This window comes from Ovis canadensis, chromosome 12, assembly GCF_042477335.2.
Source record: "Ovis canadensis isolate MfBH-ARS-UI-01 breed Bighorn chromosome 12, ARS-UI_OviCan_v2, whole genome shotgun sequence".
Classification (NCBI taxonomy): Eukaryota; Metazoa; Chordata; class Mammalia; order Artiodactyla; family Bovidae; genus Ovis; species Ovis canadensis.
Window position 1 is genome coordinate 57,120,973 of NC_091256.1, and position 26,521 is coordinate 57,147,493.

General features: G+C 40.6%; 1 protein-coding gene across 6 annotated transcripts in view; it reads right to left on the reverse strand.

Annotated features, from left to right (window-relative positions):
- Positions 1-26,521, reverse strand: part of LOC138416524 (calmodulin-binding transcription activator 1-like) — a 117,865-nt gene that overhangs the window by 34,084 nt on the left and 57,260 nt on the right. For 5 of the 6 annotated variants that reach the window (XR_011247711.1, XR_011247714.1, XR_011247712.1 and 2 more), the window contains exon 4: positions 369-452. Coding sequence is in view for 1 of the 6 variants with exons in the window: in XM_069545804.1 (XP_069401905.1) it covers positions 444-452 (9 nt within the window). In the remaining 5 variants the exon portion in view is untranslated. Of the gene's footprint in view, positions 1-187; positions 453-26,521 lie in introns of those variants that run through there. The other variant, XM_069545804.1, reaches the window with a different exon arrangement.

Here is a 26,521-nt window from a genome sequence, read left to right on the forward strand (position 1 = left end):
GGGCACGGGGGTAGGGATGGGAGTCGGGTGGGGGAGGAGATGTGGGTGTCTGGGGTGTGTGCAAGTTACATGTGAACACCAAGTTCATCTGGCTACTGCAAAACATGAATAGAAGAGGAAATATACTGTGTGGGGAAATGCACTCATTAAACTTAAAATTTTAAAAGGATGAAAACACAGATTACACTTTATTTTTAAAACTGAAATGAATTTTAATACAGAAAACGAAGACAGCATTTTGCAAGTTTATCGCTCAAAGGGGTATCGCTATTTGAGGAAATCAGCGTGTTACACTCTGAGAGATGAAATGTTACAGCTTGTACACCAAAATCAAAAAATGAAATTAAATTAAAAAATGAAATGGTTACCAAGGTAATGCAGGTCAGGGGATCAAAGGTGAAGGGTCACACATTATTAAAAAGAAATCCAAAAGGACGGCTGCATCATGATCTCTGCAAAACAAAGGAGCTCCAGTAAGTAAAACTCGCACCTCCCAGAATTAAACTCAAGTTCTTGAAAAGAAGACGCCCCCTGTAACTGAACACAGTCACTGCTGAGTCCATGTCGAGCCATTTTTAATTAGGTACAAAACCAAATTTTAATTACCTTTTTTAAATAAAAATTTAACCATTCAATCATATTAAACTGCAAATATCCCCCATTACAAGTGACTGAAGTACTGACATTTCCACTGGACCCCATGCCCCGTTTTCGGGAAATGACACTGTTTGTTAAGTTGCCAACATATCAGAAATCTAATTTGGTCACAGCGTGGTGAGTTTTTTCTTTTCCTCTCCTCAAGGAATGAGTTCCAAAATTGAGTTTTTGCAAATTTGTTTCATTTGAAGTAGCTGCATAAAATTTCCATTATTGGAACATTTAGTATAACAATGTTCTAGAAGACAGCAATAAAGTGATACATGATAAAATAAACTGTGTAACTATATCTATTAAGATCTGTTCTCACATTCAACTCTCACTGCACAAGGGGGAAAAGACATTTTAAGCAAAATAACTTGCTATCTCTACTGGAATTACACAGAATTAATAGAAGCTTGACATAGGAATATCTTAACAATGGAAAAAAGTGTATGACAGTTGAGGCCTCAATTTTCTGTTGTAATTTACTCATTTCCCTCATTAACAAACAAAAAAGGACATTAACAAACCTTAAAAGGACAGAAAGAGCTATGGTTTTGTTTTGCATCATGTAGCCACTGCAGAAATCATGACAAACACACTTAACTTTGCGGCAATAGCAAGTATAACAATTAGGAGTTACAGTAAATAATTTCCATATTCCTTTCACTAGTAAATAAAATGACTACTATTTTATTTACTAATGATCTTCAGTCTTCTCTCTACAACTAAACTTGAGCGGGCTACATTTCCTGATTTAAGGATCCAATCAAATTTCTTTGCTTCTTGCTGTACAGTGAATTGTAACAGGCAATAGAAATAATGCCTCTCTATCTAAGAGGGGAAAAGGGAGCATCACTAGCAAGAACTTTAAGTACCATTCCTTCTTCCAGCCTCCAAGGAAAGCTTCAATCTTACAATATCTAACATTTGAGTTTACCTTGATAAAATCAAATTTCCTGAATACTTTCCTATTAAAATAAAGACAACTGCCCCACAGGATTTTATTAAGAGGAATAGGAAATTCTTTCTGGTGGCTTAGAGCTATCAATAAATAAACTCTATAAGGATTTTTGTTCCCCCTGATTAGGTTTTGTTAAGAAATAACTGGCAGAGCTTCATGCACTAAATACAAGTGTGTTAGTGCCTCAAGGCCACATTTCTAAAAACACGACTTTCATTTTAAAGTTTCAGAGCTACTGATAAGTAAACTAGCCTTTCATTTATCTGGGATGCTCCTCTCCAGTAAAGTCTGTCATATATGAATTTGTTGCTGGGAGGCATGCAAGCAATTCTGAACACTACAGAAGGAATCAATACCCCATCAAAACAATGCAGATGTTGTTTTAGTAGCACTGTTACTCAGACCACTTTAAGCATGCTTACAAGAAAAGGCAAGAAGTCAGCAAGTTTACCATTAGCCGAGTTTTGTTTTATTAAAATGTTTCCCATTAAAAATGAGAAAAGGTACATTCAGATCCAATATATGTACCCCTTCATTACCAAAACACAAGCATTTATTTAAAAACTTCTTGACAACAAGAGGAGACAGCACTTATAGATGCTTTTCAAAAGTGTTCTAAATCATTTCTAAAATTCACAGACTCAGAAAAACGTGTTAGCCCAAACTTTCTACCAGCTTAACCCCCACTGCAAGCTGCAGACACCAGTCTAGGCCAACGTGATTTGATTCTCCAAGTAGTAAGGAACTGCTCTCTGAGGTCCTATAAGCACTACAACCAATCAAGTTTCCACAAATAAATCCACGAAACTGAATATAACCTAAGTAATAAACACAAACAAGAACCCTCCCCACCCAAGCACTTAGAAGTTCTGACAATCTGAATAAATTTGTGCCAGTAATGATATTTTAGGTGACTTAAAATCTATGAAAGATTTTAGCCAATGTTTTTCACATGTGTTTGCTATTTGGGAAAGGGCTACCAGGAAGGAGTTTACCACGCCTCTAATATTCAAGGACCCTAGAACCTAATTAGGGCTTCCCTGGTGACTCAGGCAGTAAAGAATCTGCCTGCAATTCAGGAGACCCGGATTCGATCCCTAGGTCAGGAGGATCCCCTAGAATGTAATTTAATAAGTAAAAAGAGGGCAAGACTACTGGGAGAAACAACAATAATCTCAGATATGCAGATAACACCACCACCCTAATGGCAGAAAGCAAAGAGGAATTAAAGAGCCTCTTGATGAAGGTGAAAAGGAGAGTAAAACAGCTGGCTTAAAACTCAATATTTAGAAAACAAAGACCATGGCATCCAGTCCCATCACTTCATGGTAAACAGATGGGGAAACAATGGAAACAGTGAGAGACTTTATTTTCTTGGGCTCCAAAACCACTGTGGATGGTGACTGCAGCCATGAAATTCAAAGACCCTTGCTCCTTGGAAGAAAAGCTATGACCAACCTAGACAGTATATTAAAAAGCAGAAACATTACTTTGCCGACAAAGGTCCATAGAGTCAAAGCTATGATTTTTCCAGTAGTCATGTACGGTTGTGAGAGTTGGACCATAAAGAAGGTTAAGCACCAAATAATTGATGTTTCCAAACTGTGGTGCTGGAGAAGACTCTTGAGAATCCCTTGGACTGCAAGGAGATCAAACCAATCAATCCTCAAGGAAATCAACCTTAAATAGTCATTGGAAGGACTGATACTGAAGCTGAAGCGCCAATAATCTGGGCACCTGATGCAAAGACTCAACTCACTGGAAAAGACCCTGATGCTGGGAAAGACTGAGGACAAGAGGAAAAGGGGATGACAGAGGATGAGAAGGTTGGATGGCATCACCAATTCAAAGAACACGAGTTTGAGCAAATTCCTGAAGCCTGGTCTGCTGCAATCCATGGGGTGGCAAAAAGTCAGACACAACCGAGAGACTAAACAGAGACCACTGGGGCCAGAACATCTGGGGAGCACAGATTCAGCTGCAACAACCAGGAGCTACCCACTTCCTTTTTCCCAGAGACACAATCTGACACCTGCCTACTTAACCGGAGGTCTGTTGAAGCAACAGTTCTGCTCCAGATTCTAGAGGCTATGGGACATGAGTAACTTTTTATTTTTTCCCAAAAGACTGGCTTAAGCTGAAATTTGAGACACAAAACACTCTCCTAGTCCCCGCTTCCTGGGCCCCAAAGAGAGTCCCTCAAGGACTACAAATGGACTGGATTCATAGATACCAATAAAAGTGAAAACTGAGGGGTGGGGGAAGGGTGGTCTTTGACCCCAAATAAATCCATCAGTGATAGAACTAGCACTTTTGCAGCAAGGGGTAGAGAAAAGACAGTCCTCTTCCAAATGACGAGCAGTAAATAAAATAAACAGGAAATGTTCAAAAGTCCTATACTACCCAAATTTTAGGAGCACAACTAGCACACACCCTACCCTCAATCTGAAATTGGAAAGAAAACTGTACAACCACACAGGTGACTTACATTACTACGGTAAGAAACATACAAGGTTTCACTCTGACAAGACCAACAAGTCACCGGAGTTCTAGCAAAGAAGACTTTTCCAAAGAAAGGCTCACCCATATTAAGTTCTCACTGTACGGACAACTTTTTAAAGAACACATTCTCCAACATGCTCAATCTGTACTCTGAGTTTTGGGGGGTTGTTTTTTGTTGTTGCTGTTTCAGTGTTTTGGGGGTTTTGTCTGTTTATTTGCCAAGGACCAGCCAGCATTTATAAACACAGAGAATTGGCTCATTCCTCAACTAAAGAGACACAGAACAAAGAACGTCGTTTCTAATAAGGTTAAATCATGACAGAAACGCTGCCATTTTCACCTCAGGCGTATACTTTCAAAATACACACAAGAACCAGAAAGAAATAAAAAATAAAAAGCCAAGAAAATTCAGAGTCAGAGAAGCTAGGAGACAGTTGAAGAAACCCATTAAAACAGAGTTCTATATACTTTATTAATTCTTTACAAAATGGCTATTAACGCAACAATATAATGCTTTCTGCAACAGAAACTAATCTCAGCAAGTGTACTCTGAGAGCAAAATGAGAATGTCCAGCCAAAAGTTTATTACAGTGATGGGGCATTAAAAAAAAAAAAAAAAAAAACTCGAATCTATAAATATAAATAAATATGTCACCAAAATGTCACTCAATAAAACAGACAATTCACTAGAATAAAATGCACTTGAGCTAAGTATATCCTTCAGTTAAGTGGGGATTATATTTCTATTACCCTTTCATCTTAGAATTTTTTAGTTTTTTTCAGCATATTAGAAGTACTGGTTGTTTGAAAAACCAAGACAAGAAAAGCACTTGGTCTCCACGAATGCGGTTCTTCCAAGTGCACCCAGGGGGGCACCGCCAGCAGGAGGTGTTCCCTCCCCTACCCCCTACCCCCTACCCCCTTCCCACTACAGCCACCCTCTCTGCCATTTTTTTCAACCTTTCTGAAAATATATTTTCTCTGCCAAGCTTCTCAGTCTGTTCTAAAATATACGCCTGTTTCTTAAAACTTTCTATAAGTGATACAGCAACCTACACCTGCAATCATCATATTATTTCCGCTACAATCCTCGAAAAGAAAACAAAAGCGAAAACTATAAATACCTGTCTACGTGGAACTTTATCCTCAACAATATAATTTTCTCCCTAACAGCTTCAAAGATCTCATGAAAGGAGAAAGCGAGGAGGAGGAAGGGGCCCACGTGCCATGAGCATGAGCAACTTTCAAGAGTGAGCGGACTGCTCCTTCTGGTGGAGGGGGGATGGCCATGGGGTGTGCGCAAGCACACGTCTCAAAAGTAGGTGCAGCTCAGTATATGCCAATTACATCTCAAAAAGCTATTTAAGAACTGGGGCACAGGCTGAAAAACTCTAAATTCACCAGGCACTGGAGGAGTACTCAAACGCTGTGGAGAAGGCCTCAGGAGTGGGGGAAATCAGCCTGAGGTTGAGCACTGCTGCACACTCACCTAACAAAGCAAGACCTGAAAGGATCAAACTGTTTAAAAGCAACTTAGCTGCATCCCAGAGCAAAGTTCAAGAAGAATTCAAGGGTCCTGCTTCCTTAAATTTAGTCTGTCAATGTCCACTTTCTAATCAGGATATTTAGATCATATGCAGTTAATATAATAAATATGGTTGGGCTTTAGTTAACCATCCCGTGATTTGTTTTCTACTATTTCCTGTGTTCTTTGTTCCTTTGTTCTTCCTTTCCGCCTTCTTCTGAATGAATCAAGTATTTTTAGTTAAAAAAAAAAAAACCTTTTTAAGAATGGGGGGTGGACAAAAGGCAGGGCTGTGCCCTCTTCCTGAGCACTTTAACCCACAAAGCCCAGCTGCAACCATCATGCAGGAAGAGCCAAGAGTCCTGGGAGCCAGCAGGAGCCACTGAACTAACCAATTCTGGAACCACCTGGTTCTGCTCGTTTTGGGTGAAATAATGAAAGTAACCTCCCTGTTTAAAATAAATACTATATATTTAAAACATGTCCTACTGATTACCAGCTTTCATATTAGCCACAAACCTGACACTACCATAGTTTCTAAATGGAAAATCAGGGCACAATACGACAGTTTCTCTAAAAGACTTGAAAAACCAGCTTTAGATATACTCCTAGCTTTACAAATGATATGCAAATTTGCCAAATACTCTTAAATTTCCCCCTCAGATTTTGCATTTATATGATGTTAACTCTACTACAGTCAAGACCCATTTCTCTCAGGGACTATCCCCACGAGAGAAAAAGAACAATATGATATATGCCAAATTCCCCCAAATAAAACAAAAGGGAAACATTCACCTACTGTTGACTTTATGTCTGTATGACCTGTGTAAGGTCACTAACCTGCACACCAGTGCTTATTTTGATTGCTCTACTGGCTTCCTACATGACAGTCAGGACAAGACCACACGACAGTCAGGAGTTAGGACTCCAACATTTCCCACTTCCTCTAGTCACGGATTCTCAAGCTTCAGACAAAGAAGGAGCCCCTATTTAAACCAAGTCATTTGTAAAGAATAGTTCCCAAGTCTCTCCCTTAAGAGATCACAATTTAGTACATCAAAAGAGGAGCTAAACAATCTGCATTTTTAGTAAAACCACCAGTTTAAGCTGACTAGAACAGCCCACTGTCCTCACTTTAAGAAAAATTGCCTAGGTGGGTTCAACCCCATCCTCCAATCTCCACATACACCCGCCTCCTGCAGGCACCAGGCACCGATGTCAGACCTGCCAAAAGGTAAAGAAACAAATGCCAGCTAATAACAGCTTAAGGTGGCCCTTAAGTTTTTAAATGCCAATAGATGCTTTAAAAGTCTCTAAAAGCCCAAGAATAAAGCTATACTGCAAGACAGGGTAGCTATACAAGATACAGAGAATCCTTTTCCAATTAGAACCAATTCTAGGTTTCAGCAGTAGCTCTACTGCTCACTACTCTATGACCTTGGATAAACTAATTTTTTAACAAAGTCATACTTTCTTCACTTAAAACATGAAGATAATGACATCCCTACCTTATAGGGCTGCTGTGAATATTAAAGAAAATAAGTAATACAAACTGAGCAGCATAGTGCTTAGGTCTTAAAAAGCAGTAATGCCAGCTCTGTGGTTACTATGATGATGGTGCTGATTATCTTCCATTCTTTTTCTGATCTGATTCTTTACAAGGTTTACAAGAGGGCTACTGCTCTCTCCATTTATTCAGATGAACAAAGGTTAACATTCAAGACGTAAATCTTAAAAATGGCAGAGCTGGAGCTGAAATTACATCTGTCCAGCCTGTCCTGCTCCATGGCGCTGCTCCTGACAGGAAAGTGCTCCACACGGGGCTCTGCACACTAAGGTTCCCAGTCATGTTCGGGGAGTGAGACAATGAAAGGACAGGAAGGCCGTGCGGGGCAGCAGAGGGGACTGCACCCTTCTAGATTCATTACATACCAACCACAGCATCTTACACAGGGCATTCAGGACACTTTACTCAAGGGAATCACAGAAATAAACGCAAGGACTTACTTGCATACAAAAGAAGGAGGAGCAATTATTTTCCATTCTGCAATTCTACTCACTAATTAAAAGACAAATTCATTCAAAAAATATATACGGAGAGCCTAACTATAGAGAAGGCTCGGTCACCGTGTCCCGGGATGTGCAATGAAGAGCAGAGAAGAGGTTCCAGCTTTCTCTATCTTGACACTGAGGCAAGGATTCAGACATGGAACAAGTCATTTCAAGCACCTTGAGCAGTTAAGAAGTGCAGGGTGCTATGGAAATGCACAGCAAGGGTACCTCATGGATTCTGCTGTGGAGGGCAAGGGGGAAAGAGGCAATTTTCCTAGGGGAAATAGTGTTTAGCTGAGATCAGCAGGATGACAAGGTGGAGGTGGACCATATCCTAAGAAGAAGAAAAAAATGGCCTGTCGCAGGCAATATGGGAGGAAGGACCTGAGAACAGGCAACGAATTCAGGGGAAGAAACCAACGGCTAGAAGAGAGAAGGGGAAAGGGGCCAGGCAGGAGGCTGGGTGGGTGACGCACAAGATTTCACAGGCCTGTGCACAAGGCTGAGAAGCTAGATCTTAAGGACAATGGAAAAGTATTCAAACAACTGAGAAATGCGGTACCATAATCCAACTGGCATTTTTAAAAAACCACTCTGACATCTGGGTGGGAGCAGGCAAGACTTCAGGCAGAGACAGGGGTCCAGGAGCTCTCTAGAAGCCGTTTGGGCACAAGTAATTGTCGACTGGCCTGGAGAGGTGGCTCTAAGGAGTGATTTAGACAGAATGGAAATTTATGTGGAAATAGAACTGGTAGGCTTGGATTCAATAGTAAAAGATGAAGGAGGTGTCAAAAATGACCTCTGAGAGGAAAAAAAGTAGCAACTCTAGATTGGAGATACCTGATAAGCACTGCCTCAGCCAGGTGCTGAAGGTTAAGAGTATCACAGTGAGAAGTCTTGTTGACAGCAAGCACCCCTGATCTGATGAGATGAGAAGGGCTCTGCATCTCCACAGTCTTCCTTCCCAAAACCCGTAATCCCAGCCTAATCACAGACCAAACAGCAGACCAACCCAAACTGAAGGACACTGTACAAACGCCTGATCCATCAAGGTCAACAGAAACAAGCAAAGTCTGAGCAACTGTCACAGTCCAGAGGAGCCTGAAGGGAAAGGACAACTAAATGCCATGTGGCCTCCTGGATGGGGTCCTGGAGCAGAAAAGGACACTAGGGGAAAACTAAGGAAAGCTGAAGAACGTGTGGAGTTTACAGTCCTGTAGCAGTACTGGTTACTGGTCAGGGTGAACGTCCACTTTCACTTTATTAGGATCAGTGGGAGTGGGGGACACATGAACTGTCTATGATGTTTTTGCAACTTTCCTAGAAAGCTAAAACTACTTTTAATGCACAGATGGTGACTGCAGCCATGAAATTAAAAGACGCTTACTCCTTGGAAGGAAAGTTATGACCAACCTAGATAGCATATTGAAGAGCAGAGACATTACTTTGCCAACAAAGGTCCATCTAGTCAAGGCTATGGTTTTTCCAGTAGTCATGTCTGGATGTGAGAGTTGGACTGTGAAGAAGGCTGAGCGCCAAAGAATTGATGCTTTTGAACTGTGGTGTTGGAGAAGACTCTTGAGAGTCCCTTGGACTGCAAGGAGATCCAACCAGTCCATTCTGAAGGAGATCACCCCTGGGATTTCTTTGGAAGGAATGATGCTAAAGCTGAAACTCCAATACTTTGGCCACCTCATGCAAAGAGTTGACTCATTGGAAAAGACTCTGATGGTGGGAGGGATTGGGGGCAGGAGGAGAAGGGAATGACAGGATGAGATGGCTGGATGGCATCACTGACTCAATGGACATGATTTAGAGTGAACTCCAGGAGTTGGTGATGGACAGGGAGGCCTGGCGTGCTGCGATTCATGGGGTCGCAAACAGTCGTACACAACTAAGCAACTGAACTGAACTGAACTACGTTAAAACTGGCCTCCAGGTCTGCCTTGGACACATGGGAGGTGTCCTTTTTTGAGACAAGAAAGACAGAGAAGAACATCATGAGCTCATTTCAGACACTCTACACAGGACCAGCCTGTCAGACTCTGCCATAGAATGGGTGGGCAGCTCTGGTGGGGCCCTCGGCAGAGGGAGCTGAGCTCAAAACAAATTCAGCATGCAGCACACCCCTGGAGGGGAATGTGGAGGCAGCAGGAGAGGAAGAAGGCTCACTGAGAGAGAGAGAGACCTTGGAACAGAGAGAAGGAAAATCATTACCCTTGGAGAGACCGAGAAAGTAAACAGGACAGAATGTGGGCACCAAAGTTCAGTTCTGGCAAAACATTTTTTAAAATATTTATTATCTGTTCTTATTTTTGGCTGTGCTGGGTCTTCACTGCAGAGCACAGGGCTTCTCTAATTGCAGCGCGCCGGGACTACTCTTTGTTGCAGCTCACGGGCTCGAGGCACGCGGGCTTCAATAGTTGCGGTGCATGGGCTTAGCTGCCCTGTGGCATGTGGATGCTTCCCGGACCAGGGATCAAACCTGTCGCCCCTGCACTGGCAGGAGGATTCTTAACCACTGGACCATCAGGGAAGTCCCCTAGCAAAACTCTGGTTTTCTAAAGTCCAGTAAGACAACACAAACAAAAAGCAGCAGGTAAGTCTGAACTTGCTGAAAAAACTACCACAAAAATAAAAATAGGCACAGACTTATTCCATGTAAGACATGCTTAAAGATGTATTAATACAACACAAGAGAATATAGCCAATGTTTTGTAATAACTGTAAATGGGAAAAAATAATAAAAATAGATACAGTTTTTTGTAGCACAAGTTAAAAAAAAATCAGGAGCCTTCTCAGCAGGCTGAGGGAGCAGCAGGGTCACTGAGAGTGAAAATGAGTATCTTAGAGGTGAGGACCTCAGTTGATTCCTGAGAAATATCCACATTTACCAGTCACACGTGAAGAAGGTCAAGTCAAGCCCTGAGAAAAGCCCACCTTCAGACGTCGGGAAGAAGACAGTGAAACATCTAACACTAGGAGAAAATCCAAGGCCACACGTCATCCCGGAGGCCAAAGGGGAAGGCACAGTCAACTTGTGTGAATACATCTGAGAAACCAAATAAAATACTGAAAAATGCCCCTCATCTTTACCAATTCTGAGGTCACAAGTGATCTCGCTCTGAAAGAGGTTTCAGCAAGTAATGGGAATTAAATTCAGATTGGAGTATCTGAATAAAAGTGAAGAAAAGAAAAACCAAACTCTCACAAGAAGTCTGGCTCTCAGACTTGTACACCCTTATTCAACGCAACATTACTTACAACACCCAAAGGTGGAGGCAACCCAGGTGTCTATCGATGAATGAATGGATACCACAGTGTGGTATGTACATAATGAAATATTATTCATCCTTTAAAAAGGAAGGAAATGACATGTGGCTGAACCATGAGGACATTATGCTAAGAGAAATAAGTCAGTCACAAAAAGACAAATGTAGACTCCCCTGATCTGAGATAATTAGCATTGTCAAATTCAGAGACAGGAAACAGAAAGATGCTTGCTGCGGCTGGAAGGAGATGGCAACAGGGAGGAAGTTACACAACTGTGTGAATTTACTCAATGCCAAAGTATTATATACTTTAATGTGGCTAAGATGGTAAATTTTATGTTATGTACATCCTACTACAATCAAAATTTTTTAAAAAGAAGTCTGGCTCTCAAAATGTTAAATTCTTATCAAGCCATAATGATTTACAATGAAAAATATTTACAGCTGGACACTTTAACCTAGATCAACACTTTCTAGACATGTCCCTGAAGACGTGTGTCTCACACACACACATCACAGATGCTGGTCCCCTCGTGCTCTGAAAGGGGGCCTGGGCCCCAAAGACCCCAGGTCAGTGGGCTCTGATCCCAAGAGTACTCATCTATTAACCCTGTATGCCTTGTAAGTACTTTTATATTTGACGTGTTCTAAGATGTGTGGTTTTTCCTGTGGTCACGTACGGATGTGAGAGTTGGACTGTGAAGAAAGCTGAGCGCCAAAGAATTGATGCGTTTGAACTGTGGTGTTGGAGAAGACTCTTGAGAGTCCCTTGGACTGCAAGGAGATCCAACCAGTCCATTCTGAAGGAGATCAGCCCTGGGATTTCTTTGGAAGGAATGAAGCTGAAGCTGAAACTCCAGTACTTTGGCCACCTCATGCGAAGAGTTGACTCATTGGAAAAGACTCTGATGCTGTGAGGGATTGGGGGCAGGAGGAGAAGGGGACGACCGAGGATGAGATGGCTGGATGGCATCACGGACTCGATGGACGTGAGTCTGAGTGAACTCCAGGAGCTGGTGATGGACAGGGAGGCCTGGCGTGCTGCGATTCATGGGGTCGCAAAGAGTCAGACATGACTGAGCGACTGAACTGAAGTGAACTGAACTGAAGATGTGAGAAGAGCCGGGAGGCGATGGCTACAGAAATGAGAACTAGAGATCATTTCAATTCTATTTTCAGTGGCAAAAAAACTTGCTTTACAAGGGGGAAATCCCTGTAAGAGACCTAAATTTCTGTTAATAAGAGTGTTTAAACAATTTATGGTAACATTCAGGAAAAAAAATTGCTTTAAATTGGTTTTCTTCATCAACCCACAACTTCTGCTACCAAAAGGAAAAGGAAAAGAATGTGACCCCAACTTACAGAAACTAGTAACAGGTCATTTAGAGAAACAAAGGAACCTCTACTATAAAGTCACACCCCATTTTTGAAAGATAACTTTAAGGATGGATGGACTAGGGGCAACAATTTTCTCTTCATGAATTGTCAGATTGACAAGAACTAAATCAGTGTGTAAGGAAAAAAAGGAAAAAGCAAAGAACAATGTGGCACTGATGCAGGCCTATGATGAACAGATCAATGAACAGAGAGCATTCAGATACAAAACCACACATTAGTATTTGTGGAAATTTAGCACAAGGCAAAGGCAACATTTCAAATCAGTAGGAAAGGATCAATGACTCAATAATAAGCATCTATTAATATACGGGGGGAAAAAAGCTTTACCTCACTCTGTCCATATTACCCAAAATGTTTCTGTGTATTAAACATCTAAGGGGAAAATTCAACACAAAGAAGAAAATCCAGGGAGAACACTTAGGAACTGGGGTAAAGAAGCCTTTCCTGGGTGTGCTTTCAAGGCCAAAGAGACTCAAAGTCTGAGCGCATGACCCACAGGACTGACATGAGGATGTAATGAAGAAAATTAAGACTGAAATACAGCACGCTAGCCAGGAAAAAAAATGAAACTTTTTTTTTTTTAAAGAAAAACACAGAAATCAGAAAGGGTAAAGACCTTCCTAGAAAAAAGAACAAAAGAATGAACAGATAATTTTAAAAAGTAACACAAAGTGGCCACATGAAGAAAAGCGAATTAAAAAGAATTTTTTCACCTGAAAGAAACAATTTTTTCACCCCTTAGACTAAGAAAGATAGAAAAACTGTAATACCTGTGTCAGTCAGTTTAGGGAACTGAACATTTTCCTATTCAGCTATAGAGAGTGTAGTGGCACCTTTCTAGAAGGAATATGGCAAATGTTTACACTCTCTGGCGAGCAACTATGTTGGCAGACGTCCTTTCCTAAGACAATAACTAGAGAAGTGTGCAAAATACTGAGATAAGCAATAAGGGACTGGTTTACAATTTTTATAGAAAAGTTAAGCTCTTATACTCTGGCCACCTGATGCAAAGAGCCAACTCATTGGAAAAGACTCTGATGCTAGGAAAGATTGAAGGTAAAAGGAGAAGAGGGCAGCAGAGGATGAGATGGTCAGATAGCATCACTGACTCAATGGACATGAGTTTAAGCAAACTCCAGGAGATAGTGAAGGACAGGGGAGCCTGGGATACTCCAGTCCATGGGACTGCAGAGTAGGAAATCACATATCAACTGAAGAACTATATTTTTCAGTTATGTACAGCCACATCCACACATGCACTGGCGTGGGGAGAAAACCAAAGAGGTATCCATGATTCCTTGGAGGGGAGGGGCTGGGGAGGAGTGTAACACACACACACACCCCACTTTGAGGCAGAAAAACTCTTAAAGCAAGACAGGCTGGAAAAGAACCTCAATATATTAGTCAATACATAATTCCAACTTGATTTTTAAATTACTAAAAACACTCACCTCTCAATTGGTAATAATACCTAGAAGGATAAGTAGATCTGTAAATTATATTAATACAACAGAGAAACATATAATGGACAAAACTAATGTCATGAAACTAAGCTAACTCAAAGAATTCAACACATAATTGAATAATTCAATCCTTTCAAAGCAAATGTAATTGTAACTTGAGTTGGGGATATCAATACTAATATCCCTACCATATGCAGACATTCCCTACAATAAATCTTCATCTACCACTAATCTCATTTGGGTCCTTCAGTGTGAGATAAAAGAAAATAACTTGGGTCTCTGGCCCCAAGTACTGGCAGAGAATTCCTAAAACCCCATAATTTCTTAAGTGATAAGAAGAACATCTTTGGTTCCGATATCTGGTCTTTGACTTCGTCCCTGACCCAGAGTTCCTGAAACCCTGGCAAACTCTAAGTGATAAAAGCACTAAAGAGCTACTGGGGCTACTCTAGATGGGGTGGGGGTGGGGGTGGGGGGACGGGCTCCAATATGGCTACAAATGGGGCTGGTCACCAAAAAGACCAAGCGATGAGTGGCAGCTTGGAATTTTCTGCCCCCCACTCCCAATTCTTCAGAGAGAGGCTGGAAATGGAATTAATAATTGATCAAGAGGAAACTTCCCAAAAATCCCAACAGTACCGGCTTTAGAAAGCTCCCAGATTGAGGCTGTGAACACCTCCACACTGGGAAAGCAACACACCCCCAACTCCACAGGACAGATACTCACCACTCTCTACGTCCCTAGCGACTGGACAGTGCCTGAAAAAAGGCGTTCATAGAATACAGACTCCGCCAAGGCAAGCTCAATGTCTATTTGGCCCTCTCTTATGTATCTGATAACAAACACGATATCTGCTATAGAGAGAATGTTTAACAACATTTATTAAATAAATGTTGAATGAATGTGAGGGATGGGGTGGGCTCCATAATTCTATTCCTAGGCTCAGTTGGTAAAGCATCTACCTGCAATGCAGGAGACGCAGGTTCTATCCCTAGGTCAGGAAGATCTGCTGGAGGAGGAAATGGTAACCCACTTCAGAATTCTCACCTGAAGAAACCCACAGACAGAGCAGCCCGGAAGACTACAATCAGTGGAGTCACAAGAGTCAGACATGACTTAGTGACTAAACCACCACCAGCTTCCATCAAGTTCCACCAGAGTGACAGAACAGAAACGTCTCCGTCCTGCAGGAAGCCACAGCCTGCCCTGGAGACCAGGCATGGGTCTCAGCCCTGGGCACCATGGGGACTCTTCCTCGAGGGCTCTGCCTCATCCTAGAGGATGCAGCTCCCCTCTATGTGTGCTATTCTTACATTCTTTACAGTCCTCTTGACTTTTTATGAGCCCAATCCCGCATTACTTCCATTCCCTCATACAGTGAAAAATGGTCATTTTTTTAAAAAATTTCTTTTATATAGGCAAAATGAAAAAACCTGAATGGGAAAAAATTCTGCAAATGATATGACTGATAAGGGATTAATATCCAAAATATATGAGCAGCTCATAGAGCTCAACATAAAAAAAAAAACTGATTTAAAATATTCATAGTAAATTTTTTCTTTCTCTTTTCCTTTTCCTCCTGATTTGACCCAGACTGATACAGATTTATCAGGCTTCCCTGATAGCTCAGTTAGTAAAAAATCCACCTGCAATGCAGGAGACCCCGGTTCACGATTCCTGGGTCAGGAAGTCTGCTGGAGAAGAGATAGGCTACCCACTCCAGTGTTCTTGGACTTCCCTTGTGGCTCAGCTGGTAAAAAATCCACCTGCAATGCAGGAGACCTGGGTTTGATCCCTGGGTTGGGAAGATTCCCTGGAGAAGGGAAAGGCTACCCACTTCAGTATTCTGGCCTGGAGAATTCCATGGATACACATTTGGAATTAATTTGTGTGTGTGCAGTGAAAGAGTTACATTTCTTTTCTTTCCCCACATGAGTATTTAACTGAACACAGTTACTGAGAAGACTGTCCTTTTTCTGTCATTTTGCAGAGCCTCCTACGTGGTAAATCAAGTGTCCAAATACGAATGCAACTGTGTCTGGACTATTCTGCCTGGCTGGTCAACTTGTCTAGCCTTTCACTAAAGTTATATTATTTTAATTACCATAGGGTTAAACTAAGTCCTGCTATCCTGTAGAGTAAGTCTGCTCAGATTGCCATTCTTCAAAACTCTTCTGGGCATCCTTTGCTGTCTACATTTCCAAGCATATGTTAATATCAGTTTGTCAAGTTCATCAAGGAAACAACTGCAGGCATTTTTATTGATACTACATGAAGGCATATTTGAATTTCAGAAGAATCAACATCTTACAGCATTGATTCTCCTAATCCATTAAGATGGTATACCCATCTATTTATTTAGACCTTTAACTTCTCTCAGTGTTTATCTTTCCCTGTACAGATGCCTTATATTTTGTTAGACTTAGACTTATTCTGTAAAATCGGACTGTGCATGCCACCACAAATGATATTTCTACTTCACTTTTTGTTGTTGATATACAAAATTGCAATTGTGTCCAGAGTTACTCTGAATCTTGCAGCCTTGCTTATTAATTGCAATAAGTTATGAGGTTTTTTTCCCTACATACACATGCCATCTACAAAACCACAGTTTTATTCTTTCCTTGCTGATTCTTGTACCTTAAACTTTTCTTGTTGTATGGAACCAGGTAGTCTCTAAAGAAAGTCATTAACAGTAATGGTAAAGATAGCTTCTTTCTATTGCCAGTCTCAGAAGGAAAACTTTCAACACTTTACCATTAAACATGATTTTTGCTAAAGGATTCTTTTAAGTAACCTCTATCAAATTAAAGAAGCTACTTTTTCCTCATAATGTGTTATGAGATTTCACTCTGAATGGATGCTGAATTTTACCAACGGCAATTTTTACATCAATTGACAGTATCACAGTATTTTTCTGTTTTACCCTATTAACTCAGTGATGTCTGATTGATTTTTCAAACAGTAGACCTATCTTTGTAATAAGTCTGATACTGATTTAAATCTTCTGAAATCTGTCAACACTTGCTTTATAGATAAGCAATTTTGATAAATGTTCCATGTGTATATAAAAGCATGTATAATCTAACAGTTATGGGTGTAGAGTCCTTCATATTTCATGTTTCATTTTCAATATTTGTTGTTTTCAATCTCCTACTTCTCTCCTCCTATATCTAATCTACTGGCAAACCCACTATGATCTCAATTAGGTCAAGCTTGTTAAGTGTGTTATTGAGATCTATATCCTCAAACCAGTCAATCCTAAAGAAAATCAATCCTGAATATTCATTAGACAGACTGATGCTGAAGCTGAAACTCCAATACTTTGGCAATGCAAAGAACTGACTCCTTGGAAAAGATCCTGATGCTGGGAAAGATTAAAGGCAGGAGGAGAAGGGGATGACAGAGGGTGAGATGGTTGAAAGGCATCACCGACTCAATGGACATGAGTTTGAGAAAGCTTTGGGAGATGGTGAAGGACAGAGAAGCCTGGCGTGCTGCAGTCCATGGAGTCACAAAAAGACAAACACAGCTGAGCGACTGAACAACATCCTTAGTGACTCTCTGTTTACTCCATTAGTTAGTAAACTGTACTAAAAACCCCCACTATGATTGTAGATTTGTCTACCCTTTGCTAGTTTTGCCAATTTTTCCCTTGTGTATTTTGACACCATGTTTTCAGGCACATATAGATGTAGAACTAATGAATTGAGTATTTCATCATTTTGAAATGTCTCTATCTCCAATAATGCTTTTCCTGCCCTAACTTCCATTTTACTAATATAGGTACACCAGTCTTCTACTGGTTAGTGTTTGAGTGATATGTCCTTTTCCATTTTACTTTCCACTTGTATACATCCTTAGAAGTAGTACAAAGGTGTGAAATCCACTTTTTAAAAATTTAATTTCTCAATCTTTGTTTTTAACTGAAATTTTTAGTTCACTTTATTTAATACAATTATTGATATCCTGGGTATAAATCTATCATCTTACTGTTTACTTCCTAATATCCTCATATACTCTGTTCCTCTTCTACCTGTCTTCTTTAGGATTAATCAAGTTAGTAGTACTAACTACCTCTCCTTCTCTTCTATATCCCCTTCTATTAGTTTAGTAGATATATACTTTTATTGTTCTTTTAATGAATATCCTAGCAACTACAACATGCATCCTTGACTTATCAAAGTCTGCACTAAATTAATAATTTTACCACCTCCTAGACAATGCAAAGACAACAGGATACTAACTCTATTTACATCTCTACAACTTATATGCTATTATTATAGTTTTAAACCACATATATATATTTTAAACCACACAAGACATTAAATTATCATTGCTGTTTTATACATCAACATTCATTTGCATTTACCCTCTCTTTGGTCTCCACTTTTTCCTATATCTTAAAGCTGCCATGCAGGATCAGTTTCCCTTCTGCCCAAAGAAGAATCTTCATTACTCCCCTTTAGTGAACATCTGGTGTGCATTAATTCTCTCTGTTTTGTTGGTCCAAACAGATATTTTTGTCTTCTCTTTTGGAGGATGTTTTGCTGGGTATAAAGTTTCAGTCTGGCAGTTTACATTCTTGTTTACATTTCAAAAGTACTGATCCACTGCCTTTTGACTTCTATTGCTTGTGCTGAAAAATCAGCTGTTAGTCTTATTGCCCTCTCGAATGTAACATATAATTCTTCTGTAACTATTTTTTAAGATTTTCTCATTATTTTTGGTTTTCAGCAATCTTAAATTTCAGTGAGATTTTAGTTGACTTTATCCGGTGTGGGGTCTACAGTATTTCTTAAATCTGTGATTTGAGGTTTGTATGTTGCAGAGAATTTTCAGTCATTATCTCTCCAAATACAGATTCTACACTATTCTTCCTTTCCTTCCTACTGGGATTTCAATTACTCATCTGTTAAATATTCTCACTGAATCCTATGTCTCTTAGGATCTTTTACATATTTCCCATTCCATTTTTCTCTGTATATTTTATCATTCTAAATATTTATTTTCAATTTATTACTACTACTAACCTACAGTTAAACCCATCTATCAAGATATTAATCTCAGTTAATTTAGTTATAGTCCTTCAATTCTAGAACTTACATTTTTGAAAATTTTTATTGGAGTATAGTTGATTTATAATGTTATGTTAGTTTCTGGTACACAGCAAAGTGAATCAATATATCCACTCTTTTTTTAAATTCTTTTCCCATACAGGCCATTACAGGGTATTAAGTAGAGTTCCCTGTGCTATACAGCAGTCTCGTATTAATTAACCATTTCATACAGAGTAATGTGTATATTTCAATCCCAATCTCCCAATTTATCCCTCCCTCCCTCCCACATCCCCTGGTAACATAGAATTTACATTTGTTTTAAGTTCCAATTGCCTGATTCTTAATCTTGTCTTTGATTTCTTTAAACATATTATATACTAGGTGATGGGCACAGGAAGGCTGAGAGGAGCTACTCCACGATCAAGGTCAGGAGGGGTGGCTGTGAGGAGATACCCCTCATCCAAGGTAAAGAGCAATGGCTGTGCTTTGCTGGAGCAGCTGTGAAGAGATACCGCACATCCAAGGTAAGACAAACCCAAGTGAGACAGCAGGTGCTGCGAGAGGCATCAGAGGGCAGACACACAAACCATAATCACAGAAAACTAGTCAATCTAATCACATGGACCACAGCGTTGTCTAACTCAATGAAACTAAGCCATGCCCTGTGGGGCCACCCAAGACAGGCGGGTCATGGTGGAGAGGTCTGACAGAATGTGGTCCACTGGAGAACGGAATGGCAAGCCACTTCAGTATTCTTGCCTTGAGAACCCCATGAACAGTATAGGACACTGAAAGAGGAACTCCCCAGGTCGGTAGGTACCCAATATGCTACTGGAGATCAGGGGAGAAATAACTCCAGAAAGAATGAAGGGATGGAGCCAAACCAAAAACAATACCCAGCTGTGGATGTGACTGGTGATAGAAGCAAGATCCGGTGCTGTAAAGAGCAATGTTGCATAGGAACCTGGAATGTCAGGTCCATGATTCAAGGCAAACTGGAAGTGTTCAAACAAGAGATGGCGAGAGTGAACGTCTACATTCTAGGAATCAGCGAACTAAAATGGACTGGAATGGGTGAATTTAACTCACATGACCATTATATCTACTACTGCGGGCAAGAATCCCTCAGAAGAAATGGAGTAGCCATCATGGTCAACAAGAGTCTGAAATGCAGTACTTGGATGCAGTCTCAAAAACGACAGAATGATCTCTGTTCGTTTCCAAGGCAAACCATTCAATATCACAGTAATTCAAGTCTATACCCCAACCAGTAATGCTGAAGAAGCTAAAATTGAACGGTTCTATGAACATCTACAAGACCTTTTAGAACTAACACCCGAAAAAGATGTCCTTTTCATTATAGGGGAATGGAATGCAAAAGTAGGAAGTCAAGAAACACCTAGAGTAACAGGCAAATTTGGCCTTGGAATACGGAATGAAGCAGGGCAAAGGCTAATAGAGTTTTGCCAAGAGAACGCACCGGTCATAGCAAACACCCTCTTCCAACAGCACAAGAGAAGACTCTACACATGGACATCACCAGATGGTCAACACCGAAATCAGACTGATTATACTGTTTGCAGCCAAAGATGGAGAAGCTCTACACAGTCAGCAAAAACAAGACCAGGAGCTGACTGTGGCTCAGATCATTAACTCCTTATTGCCAAATCCAGACTGAAATTAAAGAAAGTAAGGAAAACCACTAGACCATTCAGGTATGACAAATCAAATTCCTTATGATTATACAGTGGAAGTGAGAAATAGATTTAAGGGCCTAGATCTGATAGATAGAGTGCCTGATGAACTATGGATGGAGGTTCATGACACTGTACAGGAGACAGGAATCAAGACCATCCCCATGGGAAAGAAATGCAAAAAAGCAGAACAGCTGTCTGGGGAGGTCTTACAAATAGCTGTGAAAAGAAGAGAAGTGAAGAGCAAAGGAGAAAAGGAAAGATATAAGCATCTGAATGCAGAGTTCCAAAGAATAGCAAGGAGAGATAAGAAAGCCTTCTTCAGCAATCAATTCAAAGAAATACAGGAAAACAACAGAATGGGAAAGACTAGAGATCTCTTCAAGAAAATTAGAGATACTAAGGGAACATTTCATGCAAAGATGGGCTCGATAAAGGACAGAAATGGTATGGACCTGACAGAAGCAGAAGCTATTAGGAAGAGGTGGCAAGAACACACAGAAGAACTGTTGTACAAAAAAGATCTTCAAGACCAAGATAATCACGATGGTGTGATCACTCACCTAGAGCCAGACATCCTGGAACGTCAAGTCAAGTGGGCCTTAGAAAGCATCACTACGAACAAAGCTAGTAGAGATGATGGAATTCCAGTTGAGCTATTTCAAATCCTAAAAGATGATGCTGTGAAAGTGCTGCACTCAATATGCCAGGAAATTGGGAAAACTCATCAGTGGCCACAGGACTGGAAAAGGTCAGTTTTCATTCCAATCCCAAAGAAAGGCAATGCCAAAGAATACTCAAACTACCGCACAATTGTACTCATCTCACACGCTAGCAAAGTAATGCTCAAAATTTTCCAAGTCAGGCTTCAGCAATATGTGAACTGTGAACTACCAGATGTTCAAGCTGGTTTTAGAAAAGGCAGAGGAACCAGAGATCAAATTGCCAACATCCGCTGGATCATCGAAAAAGCAAGAGAGTTCCAGAAAAACATCTATTTCTGCTTTCTTGACTATGCCAAAGCCTTTGACTGTGTAGATCACAATAAACTGTGGAAAATTCTGAAAGAGATGGGAATACCAGACCACCTGACCTGCCTCTTCAGAAATCTGTATGCAGGTCAGGAAGCAACAGTTAGAACTGGACATGGAACAACAGACTGGTTCCAAATAGGAAAATGAGTATGTCAAGGCTGTATATTGTCACCCTGATTATTTAACTTATATGCAGAGTACATCATAGAAACGCTGGGCTGAAGAAGCACAAGCTGGAATCAAGATTGCCAGGAGAAATATCAATAACCTCAGATATGCAGATGACACCACCCTTATGGCAGAAAGTGAAGAGGAACTAAAGAGCCTCTTGATGAAAGTGAAAGAGGAGAGTGAAAAAGTTGGCTTAAAGCTCAACATTCAGAAAACGAAGACCATGGCATCTGGTCCCATCACTTCATGAGAAATAGATGGGGTAACAGTGGAAATAGTGTCAGACTTTATTTTTGGGGGCTCCAGAATCACTGCAGATGGTGACTGCAACCATGAAATTAAAAGATGTTTACTCCTTGGAAGGAAAGTTATGACCAACCTAGATAGCATATTCAAAAGCAGAGCTATTACTTTGCCAACAAAGGTCCGTCTAGTCAAGGCTATGGTTTTTCTAGTGGTCACGTATGGATGTGAGAGTTGGACTGTGAAGACAGCTGAGCGCTGAAGAATTGATGCTTTGGAACTGTGGTGTTGGAGAAGACTCTTGAGAGTCCCTTAGACTGCAAGGAGATCCAACCAGTCCATTCTAAAGGAGATCAGTCCTAGGTGTTCTTTGGAAGGAGTGATGCTAAAGCTGAAACTCCAATACTTTGGCCACCTCATGCGAAGAGTTGACTCATTGGAAAAGACTCTGATGCTGGGAGGGATTAGGGGCAGGAGGAGAAGAGGACGACAGAGGACGAGATGGCTGGATGGCATCACCGACTTGATGGACATGAGTTTGGGTGATCTCCGGGAGTTGGTGATGAACAGGGAGGCCTGGCATGCTGCAGTTCATGGAGTCGCAAAGAGTTGGACACGACTGAGCAACTGAACTGAACTGAACTGATGGTGTATAATTACTCCATTATCTGAGTCCCTGAGAATCCATTTAAATAGTCTTGATTTTCAGTCAAACTGTCCTAAATTCTCATTTGGTGTGTAAGTTTCAGACATTGTAAATAAATGTAGAAATCATTTGAGGCTCCAAGTGATGTTATCTTCTTCCAGAAAAAAATCATATTTGATTCAGTCAAGATCACCTTGATCCAATCAAGGACTCAGAGGATTTGAAGTTCAACATCAGTACTTCTGGAAAATCACTATTCCAGGACATAGGCCTTCGGGACTCAAAGCGTAAGGAGTTTTCCAGGGCCCCTTCCTCCCTGACTTATACCAAATTCTAGTTTTTGTCCCCCACCCTTCAGTTCTATGAGTCTATTACAATCTCTCCTGCTTCCCAGCTTCTCATTTGCTGGCCTCGTCTTGAATCGGGAGACTCTTCCAGGGCAGAAGTACATACAAATCTGGTCTCACATCTATGAGCTTCCTTACTCCCCGGACCTCAGTCCCACAAATCTTCACTGTTCTCGTTACCTCTGTTACCTTCAAACAAATTTTGCTTTAAAATGTGTTCGGCTTTCCTAACTGCAGGAAAGAGGGAGCAACTGCTTAGTCTACCATTAACAAAAAATTTCCCCACTCCCATATTTTCTATTGTTGTGGGTTTATATTTTGTGATTCTTTTCTGTCATTTCACCAGAATTTTGGAAGGAAGAGAAATACATCTTCAGTAAGTAACTGCTTAACCAATTACTCATCACTGCTTAACCAAAAATCTCCAGTCATTCATTTTATTGATAGATGTTTTATATATCAAGGATATTAAACCTCTGTCAAATATGTGACAAATACTTCTCCTAGTTTCCCATTTACATTTTAATTTTATCATATCTTTGTTGTTTAGTCATTCAGTTGTGGCCCACTCTTTTGCCGCCCCATGGACTACAGCATGCCAGGATTCCTTGTCCTTTCCTATCTCCCGGAGTTTGCTCAAACTCATATTCATTGAGTTGGTGATGCCCTCCAACCATCTCATTCTCTGTCGCTTCCTTCTGCTTCTGCCCTCAATGTTTCCCAGCATCAGGGTCTTTTCCAATGAGTTGGCTCTTCATATCAGGTGGCCAAAGTATGGGAGATTCAGCTTCAGCATCTTTAGCACATAGAAATGGTGAATTTATACGCAGTACAATTTATCAGTCTTCTCTTTTCTAATTCTGATGTCATGATAAGAACACTGAACACTGTGTAAATAGACTCATATTTTCTTCTAGTGTCTTATCGTTTCTACTTTTTACATTTACTTTTCACTTATTTTGATATAAAGTATCCAATATAAAGTTCAGACATAGTAACTGAACAACAACATGAGACAGACTTATTTTTTTAACTGGTAAGCCAACTGTCCCAAGTTCATTTAAATAAACAACCCTCTATTTCCTCCTCTAAAGAGTATCTTAATCTCTTATACATCAAAAAATACTTTCTTGGCATGCATATAATTTTGCAATCTGGCATTCTCCTTGCTATTCTGACTTCCTCTGGTTTCTATAACCCCCCAAGTTCTATTCCTCTTCAACAAGCCCTTCTGAGTCTCTTTTACAAGCTCAATTTCCTTCCCATTTCCCTTATTCAGTCCCATGCTCCAGAGAAGATGAGGGAAATGGCTCATTTCTAGGACCTCTTGCCTCTCATTCTCCCTGCTCTCCTTGGGAGATTTCACCTGTTGTCAGCTTTTTCCAGCTCTCTCTTGAGTTCCCAGATCTATATTCAATCACCTTCTAAGATCTCTTCCTAAATGTTCTGCAGGCACTCTCTAAGCTCAACTATACAAATATAATTTCAATACCTCCTCAAACCGATTTTTCTTTCTGCCTTTCCTTATCTACATACCATTATCATTCAAACCAGAATCTCAGTAATTCTCCTCTCTTTCTCCATCACATCTTTGAGGTCATGATGAATCCTACTGATTCCAGCTCTGGTCAGATCCTTCTCTACTGCCACTGCATTAAAACAGGCCTTAATTAGCTCTGGGATGGATTCCTCCCCAATTCCCAACTTCCCTCCAAACCATTCTCTAAACTATCTATCTACAAAATGACTGTGGAAAATGAAAATCTGATCATCCTACTTTTCTGGTTAAAACCTTTCAAGTGATCCTGATTACTTACAAGGTAAAAATGTAAACCCAGAGTGGCAAACAGGGCTTTCTGTGAGCTGGCTATTGCCTACTTCACTAACCTTAAATCATCTAACTCTTCCTTAAACCCTAAGCCAGCCACACCTACCTACTCAAAGAAGTCAAACTGCTGCCTTCTTCCACTCCCTTACTCATGGGGTTCCTTCAGTCTGGAAAGTTTTCTACCTGATTCTCTTTGTCCAGCAAACTCATAATCATCTTCAAAATACAGACTTAGTGTCATATTTTATAAAACATCCACCACTTACATGTCTCAAATTTATCTTATACACACATCACAATTCCATTATATCCCTATCATACCACACTGCAATTACACCATATGTGAGTCTTCCCTATATGACTGGGACCACCCTTTGTGTTCACTCAGTCATGCTCAACTCTGTGACCCTACAGACCACTAGGCTCCTCTGTCCGTGGGATTCTCGTGGAGTGGGTGTGATTACCTTCTATTTACTTCCGAATGGCCCAGGCTTACCTCAGGGCATGAGCACACAGGAGGCACTCAAAATGATTACGAAACAAAAAGACTAACAGACATGATGCTTAATTAACTGGTTTATAAAACTTATCAACAATATATTTCTTTATGGAAAACTACGAAGAGTGACATTTGACTCAAACTGTCAGGTAACAAATGTGTCTCTGAAGTTTTACAAATAGTTGCAGTTCAGTTCAGACGCTCAGTCATGTCTGACTCTTTGCGACCCCATGGACTGCAGCACGCCAGGCCTCCCTGTCATCACCAACTCCTGGAGTTTACTCAAACTCATGTCCATTGAGTCGGTGATGCCATCCAACCATCTCATCCTCTGTTGTCCCCTTCTCCTCCTGCCTTCAATCTTTCCCAGCATCAGGGTCTTTTCAAATGAGTCAGTTCTTCACATCAGGTGGCCAAAGTATTGGAGTTTCAGCTTCAGCATCACTCCTTCCAATGAACATTCAGGACTGCTTTCCTTTAGGATGGACTGGTTGGATCTCTTTACAGTCCAAGGAACCCTCAAGAATCTTCTCAAAAGCATCAATTCTTTGGTGCTCAGCCTTCTTTATGGTCCAACTCTCACATCCATACATGACTACTGGAAAAATCATAGTTTTGCCTAGATGGACCTTTGTTGGCAGAATAATGTCTCTGCTTTTTATTAGCTGTCTAGGTTGGTCATAACTTTTCTTCCAAGGAGCAAGTGTCTTTGAATTTCATGGCTGCAGTCACCATCTGCAGTGATTTTGGAGCCCAAAAAAATAAAGTCTGTCACTGTTTCCATTGCTTCCCCATCTACTTGCCATGAAGTGATGGGACCAGATGCCATAATCTTAGTTTTCTGAATGCTGAGCTTTAAGCCTACTTTTTCACTCTCCTCTTTCACTTTCATCAAGAAGCTCTTTAGTTCTTCTTCACTTTCTGCCAGAAGGGTGGTGTCATCTGTGTATCTGAGGTTATTGATATTTCTCCTGGCAATCTTGATTCCAGCTTGTGTTTCTGCCAGTCGAGCATTTCTCATGATGTACTCTGCATATAAGTTAAATAATCAGGGTGACAATATACAGCCTTGACGTACTCATTTTCCTATTTGGAACCAGTCTGTTGTTCCATGTCTGGCTCTAACTGTTGCTTCCTGACCTGCATACAGATTTCTCAAGAGGCAGGTCTGGTATTCCCATCT